The sequence below is a fragment of the Uloborus diversus genome, unplaced genomic scaffold (assembly GCF_026930045.1).
Source record: "Uloborus diversus isolate 005 unplaced genomic scaffold, Udiv.v.3.1 scaffold_11, whole genome shotgun sequence".
Taxonomy (NCBI): Eukaryota; Metazoa; Arthropoda; class Arachnida; order Araneae; family Uloboridae; genus Uloborus; species Uloborus diversus.
The window spans coordinates 12,253,668-12,263,436 of NW_026557765.1; the positions used below are offsets into that span (position 1 = coordinate 12,253,668).

The 9,769-nt window shown below is 30.9% G+C and overlaps 1 protein-coding gene across 1 annotated transcript; it reads right to left on the bottom strand.

The window, feature by feature from the left end:
* Nucleotides 1-230: 230 nt before the first annotated feature.
* On the bottom strand, nt 231-6,002 carry LOC129232188 (uncharacterized). The gene is made up of 4 exons (XM_054866428.1): nt 5,968-6,002; nt 3,375-3,906; nt 1,259-1,594; nt 231-392 (listed from the first exon to the last, which is right to left on the bottom strand). The coding sequence occupies exons 1-4, from the start codon at nt 6,000-6,002 to the stop codon at nt 231-233; spliced, it is 1,065 nt and encodes a 354-aa protein (XP_054722403.1).
* Nucleotides 6,003-9,769: the final 3,767 nt, after the last annotated feature.

Here is a 9,769-nt window from a genome sequence, read left to right on the forward strand (position 1 = left end):
CTCTAACCACTAGACAAGGTGGCCGGCTGAATTACTCTTCATTCAGTAAAACACAATATACTACCAACCTAGGACCAATTTAAAACACGAAAAATTAGTAAAGTGGATTTATTTTCAAATTTTTTTAGCTTCCTAACTTTTTCTTCTTCTTCAGGCGAAAACTACAGAGATTTTGGGATTTTAATTATTCATTGAGTAATCTCAGCACTTTATAGTATGAAAAAGAAATCTCATCTTTCCACCACCTCATTTTTCAAGAAGTTTTTGCATAAAATCTGGTTTGTGCCTAAACTTTTGAGACAGCAAGAAAAAATGTCTTTTGTAAGAAGTCCGAAGTCAGCACAGAACGAGTTTCCTTTGTTTTCGTAGAGCAGGTTAAATTCTGCATCGATCTAGAAAATGTTTTGACACAATAAATAAACTATTCATTAATAATAAATTATTTTAAACAGAAGGGAGTAGGTTGATTTTAAATTATTGGAGGTTAATTTCGAGCTTCAAGGGAGAGGTCCAGACCCAGGGATTACCTTTTTTCCTACAGCTAGTGGAAATAATATAAATTGTGAAGGTAATCTGCTTGATGATTTAGAGAGAAATAATTATCAGATTTAGAAATCTAACTTAAACAAGTTATTTGTTATTATCAAATATTGCACTTGACAGAATTTAAATTTTAAAAACTCTACCAAAATCAAATCGAGTCTGATTTAAATTTAAAAAATCCTATTTTCTTGATTTTTTAAACACTAATTTGTGATTTTTATCAACTCTATTGACTAACACAGGATAGCTCAAAAATAAAACATCTCAAGTGCCACGTGTCCAACAATCAAAGTTGTATAAAGGAAAATAAATGATGGAATGTTGCCACAAGTCGGAATAATGGCCACAGTTCGTAAAAAAACCTGTTTAAGTTAAAACTTGAAACATACAGTTCGTTTCAATGAGAAACCTTCGTAAATAAAGTTTAAAATCTGATAAAAATTGAAACACCTGAACGGAAAAAATAAGTAACCTATGTCCGTCCCAGCACCCCTGACAAGTGTATACAAAAATTTACTGTTCCAACCGCTCTCCAACACCCCCCCCCCCCCAAAAAAAAAAGATAAAATACCCCTTAGAGCACCCTTCTGAAAATGTCTGTGGTGCAGTCTGCAGACCCTTCCGCGGGCAGGTACTCCAGACACTTCCTGAAAATAACTCTATTTCTAACTATATACATATTAAATAAAAGGAAGTAATAAAAGTTATTTCTTACAATATGTTGGTTCAAAAGTCTAGGCCACGATTCAAACACATTTCCTGCATTCTCTAATATTTGGAAACGTCGTCCTTCAAAAGTCTGGCCCATAAGCAATATCACCTCCTCTTTTGGCTCAGAATTTTCTTTGAGCCATTGTTGCCTTTGTAGGAATGTCAACGAGCTGTCTTCCGAAAATCTTTTACGTACATCTGGAGTCTCTCTCTTTTTTTTAGGTATTCCTAATTCTCTCCTTTCTGTAGTCGATAAATTTCTCAGCCTGAAATTTCTGAACCGCTCGGCTATGAAGCCTCTTGCAGGCGAGCCATCAGAACCAGCAGTAAACCATTGTTCCTAAGCAATAAAAAAAGTCGACTGCAATGAGCTTATGCAGAGGGAAATAAAATAATTCCGAACAAAATTGATAAAATTTCAATTCAATGCGAGGGCCTTTTCCCTTAAACCAAAAACAAAACTTGTTTAACAAAACTTGTTAAAAACTTGTGTGTAAGACAAACATATAATTAATAACTATTGACTTAATATAAAATTAAACCAGCAATTCACGGTTTAACTCTAATACAGTATGCAGAATTTTGCTTGAATTTGTTTTACAACTTTAACAAAAATAAAAAGAAATTTCTTTTATTTGTTTCCTAAAAAAACGTAGAAAGCATCAAACTTGAGAAAATTTCTATTATCCTATCAGATGCAAAAATATCACATTTTTCGAAATGAAGACGACAAGAATATAAAAACAGCAAATAAATTAATTTAAAAAAGTGAAATAATTGTAGAATAGCATTTTAACAAATCTACATAATGAGTATTATTAGTAATTAGGAAATAAGCCTGTCAAGGTTTGACGGATGAAATTTCATTTCCATTTCAGAGAAGCAACTAACTGCCTCTTTGGGTATATTTCAATAGTTGAATTTATGGCTCGCCAAATACTTGACAATTATCTTTTTTCTTGCAAAATCAGCAGAGTCGAAGTACACAGACTTTGACAATTATAATAAATAAAACTCTATGGTAAATACAAACTACATGTTCGGAATTAATCATCGAGCAATTATAGAATTAACCTCAACCCAGTAGATATTAACTGGAGATCTTTTTTTCTTTTTTTCATTAGTAAAACAATTAAGCATGCATCCCCCCCCCCCAACTTGAACTAAATTCTTAACGTATGCTATTATTTTTTAGAATAAGATGTCAATCAAGAAATAACCATAAATAGAATAAAATTGTTAGTACAGAAATGAAACATACTTAATGTTTACAAAATCTCTGTATCTACACTTTTTTAGTTATTTGTATACCTGCCAACATGTCTACTTCGAAAACCCTACAATTTTCTCGACAAAACTGTACAAAGACAATAACATTTTTAACTGAAAATGCGACGTTATATATGAGATCTTAATTACATGACTGTCACTTCCAGCAGGTTTACTTCAATTTTCAGTTAAATAAATTTGTTTCATTTATGTAATTTTCTGTGAAGTATGTTAAATTAAGCAGGTTTGAGAAAAAAAATATGAACAATAAAAATAAAATAATCTGTCTAAATGAAAAGTTTAACTAATTAAGGGTAGCAAGCAAAGGTTAATACAATCTCTTGTTTCCAGAAATATAAAAATATTTGCTTGATGCAAAAGGATAGCGATCTCAAACACGGGAACCAGTATTCAGCTAAGCACGTATTCACTCTTGAAATATGACGAAGTTCGTTCAAGTTCTTCTTCCCGTATTAACACACCTAACAAATGAATGCTGAAGAAGCTCAGTGCTTGAAATGTAGTTTTATTTATAAAGAAACGTCAAAATCGGTAAACATTTTGAAAAAACCGCACACTTTTACCCTACAACCGTACAATAGGGTCCAAAACCGTACATTGTACGGCTAAACCCTATACAAGTTGGCAGGTATGCATTTGTCATTTCAATCTTCAAAAATTGGCACAAAGGACATCATGAAGAAAAATTGACAAAAGTAAACAGTGTTGACAAAAAAGAAGACATGTAATTGAATACATGCTTTAAAAACTTTTTAAAAAAATTTTGCGAATGGAACACAATTTCATGCAAATAGAAAAACATGTTTAATGACTAAGGAATGTTTACTTACATGCCCTTCCCCATCTAACCCTTTCAAGACAGGAAAGCATTCGACGATCTTTTTTGCCAGCAGTAGTTTCGTTTGTGTTGTAGGTTGACTATCGAAATTTGAGATATAGGCATCCACCACAGCTCGATTTATTTTGTACTTGGCAGTTATGTTTATGCTACCAGGTACTCCGGCTACCAGCTTCAAATAAATTTCCGGTAATTTTCTTTCGAGCAGTTCTTTTATTCTAATTTTCTTTAAAATAAGTTCCTCTGTTGAAGTAGTTTTCCCTAAGTTTTTAACTTCTTCTGCTTCAGAACTTTTGACTAAGTTTCCGTCTTCTTGCGCTCCCTTACTTTTCTCTTCTGTTTTCGAGTCACATTTTTCACTGCCAATTTCATCTGGCTTATTTTCTGCAGTATAAGTTGTTCTGAAAAGTTTTAGAAATTTTAATCGAGGCCCTGCTTTTGGAATCAACAATCGGATCGTTTCTTCATCAAGCAGCGGGAAACTGTATTCATCGATACCTTCATCTGAAATGTTAGAAATTAAACTTATTCATTTTCAAGCATAATTATTTGATGGAGAAATACATCTTTTGAATAACATAAAATGAAGGGCCCGCAGAGAGTTTTTGGAGAGAAAAAAATTAAAAAATAGGAAAGTTATGGCCTAATATATAGGGAAAAAATAATAATAATAAAAATAGTGCTAAAAAATGAAAAGAAATTTAAACTGAAGCTTCTGATTACAAACGTTGTTCTACGTTAATTAAATATTAAATTCTAAACATGGAAAACATTTCTGCACTTAATTTTTTTAACACTAGACATTCTGAAAAAGCATGAAGTTTTGTTTAAAACTATTAAGTGAAAGTCTCACAACATATTTTCTTTTTGTCCCTTACAAAAAAGAAAATTGCACTTGTTACTGAATGTATTGAGAAAATTATAACTATATGCAAGCAATACGTAAATTGCCAGCTCAATACAATGTGAACTGATTCGAATATTTCATATTCATTCATACATAAGGGACTGGATATATTATTTATGCATTTTTAAACTTAAGTTAGCTGAAAAAAAAATATTTAGTCAGAGATTAGGCATTTTACTTTTTGACACTTTTAAAGAGCATGATATTTCGTTAAAAACTTTGGAATTCAACGTTTTTAACGAAATAAAAATTTTAGTTAATCGTCTCTTAACAAGGCATAGATAACATTAGAAATGTGAAAAATTCGATTCCTATAGCGGATGCAAAGAGATACCGATTATCAAAACAACGTTATCAAGTTTATAGATGGCATGTAAAAGACTTTAATAAAGTAAAAGTGTTTCAGGATTACACGATTAAACTCAACTCTACCGCAAACATATTATTAATAACTATCGACATATTTGAAGCAAAAATGAAGCTAGTAAAATGTGGCATTCTTTACACTTAAAGTGTTGACACATAAAATTTAAATCAGCTTGTAAATATATTAGTTGATATAAAAGTTATTGATAATAGTTCATTGTTATAAAACACCATGAGAATCAACAAAAAGTTAATTAAATATGAAGTTTTATTATTTTTTTTATTAAGCAAAATAAAGAGGAAAGCACATATTTCTTGCACATTCACTTTTAATGAAAGATAGTATGTTTTGATTTCATTTGTTACTTTTAAAAAATTAATAATAACAACTATATTTTTTTGAAATAAACAAATCTAAAATTAAACGTCTTTTATACTTCATTCTAAATAAAAATATTGAATGATAAATAAGGAAAAATGAATGTGCATGATTCAGGGCAATTCCACCATAAAGTAAACCAAAACATGTAAAAGTGAAATTTGAAAAAATTATCAACTTTATACATTTTTTGAAAGCTAAAAGTCTGCAGATAAGTATAACATGAGGGATTTTGATTTATATTAACATTTTAGCCAAAAAAATGCTTGATATGAAAATGGCGCAGTTCTGAACAGTTCTGTGCAATAATTTGCTATTATTATATCCTTGCTCTGCAGAAAGTTCAGAAGCTAGGAAAATAATGGTTGACTTTTACAATAACATTGGGGTATAATACATCTAAAAAAACATCCTTAAAGTTCTATATTATTTATTAAAGCATTATAAAGTTACATTAAAATATCATTAATTAAAGATACGTCCGTTACTTAAATTTCACAATTTTCAGGTCCTATGATTTATTACACATTAAATATAAATATTTCACTCATTTTTTCTAATTATATTGTTTATATTATTTATATAAAAAATCTGAAATAATTATTTTTATATTTACATATATTTTTGTGAGTAACAGACGTATCATTTTCAATCGGTAATAATTCTGTCAAACTAAGTATAATGGATGTTATCATTTGTTGAAGTATTTATTTATGTTAGTTTTTAATTTTAATAACAATGAAGGCTAAAATTGAGATTATTATGCTAACATAATAATCTCAATTCAATATCTCAATGCAAAAAAATGAAATTTTGAACAACATCCCAAAGGAAAACGTGGACAGCATATTTATCATGCTGCATGTAGTCAGAACACACAGCATACGATTTTGTTATTGTTTTATGCCAGATAACTACTGTGAAGATTGTTACTTTCTCATTAGACCAGTGTGTGCTTTGAACCTCATCTTGGTACCCAATTGTATAATTTTCAGCAAAATCCACTTGAACCAAAGCTTTTGTTGGATCATTTTTAATGTCAGTTTTTAATTTTGCATAGTCTTACTATTCAGAAAATTGATATTTTTACTGATGGAGCAGGGCAACATTTTAAGCAAAGGTTTAATTTATGCAATGTAAGTTTTATGAAAGAAGATATGGAAGTTAAAGGTACATGGCATTTCTTTGCCACCTCTCATGGAAAGGGACCAGTGGATGGAATTGGTGGTCAGCTAAAACATAAAGTTTGGATGGAAACTAAAACACGAAGACATGTGATTAATATTGTAGAAAGTTTCGTCAAATGTGCAGTAGCTGCCGGCAAGAAAACATCAGTTATATTTGTTCCACAATCAAAAGTTCTTACAGCAATGGATGAACTAGAAGATAGGTGGACTGGAATTCAAGCAATACCCTCAACTCAATCAATACACTGTGTTAAAGCTGGTGGCAGGTACTGTATCAGGCACTCTCTTGTATCAGGAAGCCAATCACTAACAAAATTTAATTTTCAAACAGAAAAATCTGAAACTGTAGAAACCACCATGCCACAAAGTAAAAGTACGGTGCATTTGGAGATTGGGTTTTTGTCGAATTGGTGTCGGAAAAGAAGACACTACATCACTTTGTTGGTCAAGTCACTGTTTCTGACAACCAACGTCCCAAACTAACAGTGAAATTTCTTAATAGAGTTGGCGAAAAGTTTTTTTGGTCAACAAATGATGTTTCAGAAGTTGATCGCAAAGAAATAACATCACTACACCCAGAACCTTCATTTGACACCAGAGGACGACTTACCTTTTGAGTTCAATTTTTCACCTTATAAAATTTAAATACCTCAACTAATTGCAATTGCTTTAATTAGTACTTAAATTGTAATAAATGTGTTTATGAACATAAAATGAGATTTGATTGAATTTTATTCTTTAAAATAAAAAAGACCTTTTAATTACAAGAGTAAGTTTTCAGAAATGATGCGTTCGTTACATCTGTGATACGTCCGTTACTGTTATATTTTTAAAAAATAACAAGTAATTTTCAAGTTAATAGATATTTTGCAAGTATACTTAAAATTAACATACTTTTGTTGTTTAAAATAGTTTATTAAAAAATTTCTTACATAATAGTTTCAGAAAATTTTGGATTACTAAAACAGTGTGTTTTTAAATTCCATTTGTAAGATACGTCCGTTACTGGCAATAAAAAAATGAAATTAATTAAAATTTAATATTGACTAAGAAAAACCAGAAGATTAATAAGAAGTTAGCAATATGTCTTTAAATAATATCAAGCAATAAAGCAAATAGTTAACATATTTTGTGTTTATGAGGCCTGTTTTATGTTGTGAATGATACGTCCGTTATCGTGGAATTGCCCTTCAACCAAATTCAACTTAACTTCAAAAATTTTAAATTAAGAATATTTTCGTGTCTATTTACAAAATATAATGTGTTACAAAGATTATATCAAGATGTAATGTGAATAGCATCAAATTTCTTGATAAATTATTTTGTAACTTAATTTGATCATATCAGTTGATTTTATTATAAACATCAACTTAACTGTTGAACATTCCTTCCATATTCCAAGTAATGCTTCATAATTACATGTTTACAACAAAAAAAAAAAAAACTAGAAATGTCTTCTATTCTGATACTACCAGTACAAAACCAAAATTACTTTAATTAGTAAAATTAATTTAGAAATGAGATGACAGTGAGCTAAAAATGTTGTATAATATTAGGGATTTTTAAACATGTGGGGAAAAGTATCATATTGTGTGCATTTATTATACATTAATGCTAAAAAATTAATACGTGCAGCAGCCAGAGCTTCGGGCATTAGCTAACGGAAGCTTTGGTATTCGCGTTTCGGCCGATCTCTAATTTTAACACATTTACATAATGAGTATTATTAGTAATTACCGACAAGTATTTAAAACTTCATTAACTTAAGAAGTTGTCAATAAAAATTTGATTCAAAACTAAATAAGTCGACAATATGTGAAAATGATTAAAATAAAGCTTGCAGAAATGAATAGCATAAAAACCAAACCAAAAGTTTATTACTTTTCAGCTATTGAAATAAAAATAAACAATAAAATGTGGGGCAGCACAATCAAAAATTTTCAATTGCCGAAAGTTCAAAACGCTTACAAAATTCAGAATTGAAATCTCCTACATGGCAAACAAATTTTCGCGGTGCACGTTCAAGTTGGCACGTTTCCCATGAAATACATTTATTATTTACTAGCCGCCTTCGGCGACCAGCTGGTTCGCCTTTTTGCGCCATTCGACTTTTATGCAATCGACTTACTTGCCATTCACCTCTTTACGCCACAGTTGCAACGGCGGCTGCTTAAATAAATTTTGTGGCGGTATCAATCAAACTATATCTATCTATATCAATATTAATTTGAGCAAAACATTTTCTGGTTCCATCTCTAGTTTCGTCCTTTGGAATATTTTTAAGTGAGGGGGGGGGGGGGACTCAAAGGGAGTACTCTTCATGCAAATTTCGTCGGAAAATAACAAAAAGTACTTCTACTTTTGTGTGAAAGTATTGTTTTTTCAAAGTCGGTAGGGGTGGGGGGTGGGTGGGGTTAGTGACGGGTATATCTATTTCTTACTGTCCATCTACTATTATTATGGACCTCTATATTTGTCTATCTATCTATACGATCAATGAATATCTACCTCTGATAGTAATTAACAATCTTTTTATGTGTATAAATATTAATTAAAAAAACAACATTTTGGTCCACTCAACATATCTATCTCTCTATCCACCTAACCTAACCGACAATCCCAAAAAAAACCCCAAAGATCATGCAAAAATCCGCGGGCTTTATTAACTTTATTAAATAGCACGCGAAAAAAAAACTTCCATTTTACCCGTAGTCTACAAAAAAGAGCACTTACGAAAGCTAAAAAAAACTCGCTGCATGCACACAAATGTGTGAAATCATTCACTTTTTACGTCAAGTTTGCCGCCTTCGGCGGCTGTTTAAATAAATTTGGCAGCGGTATTAATCAATCCATCTCTATCTTTTTCAATATAAATTTGAATATTTTCTATGTCTATCTTCAGTTGCGTTTTGGGCCATTCACCTTTTTACGCAAAGATTGCCGCCTTAAAAAACAACAACAAAAAAAAAAAACCCTCGCTGTTTAATTCAGTTAAATGCAAACAACTATCTAGTCTTGGTGGGACGGGGAGGGGGGGGGGGCTATTGACCTCCCGTTGAAGCTCTTTAAATGACGGGCCTGTCTATTCTACACCAATCCCTAACAAAAACAAATATCATGCAAAAAACAGCGGGCTTTATAAATAGCACGCAAAAAAAAAAAAAAAATCTCTATGATTATCCATCTCTTTTTTTTTTTTTTTTTTTTTCAACCTCCCCGCCAATTCCCTAATTCAAACAAATATCACTCAAAAAATCGCTTTGGTTATTTAATTAAATAGCCCAAAAAAGAGTTCTCTCCCTTGTTCCCTGTAGTGTGGTGCAAAAAGTAGCGTATGCCAAAGAAAAGGAAAAAACAAAAACAAAAAAAAACCCCTCACTGTTTTAATTTATTTGAATGGTAGCTGTTTCATATTGAATCGAAATCCTTGATGTGACGTCAGTAGTGGAAAAATAAAGAAATGAAATCCTTTACGCGAAAAAAAAGTAAAGAGAAAGCAAACGATTGATAAATGAAACAAAAATGTATTCAGTGATTATTAATATCAG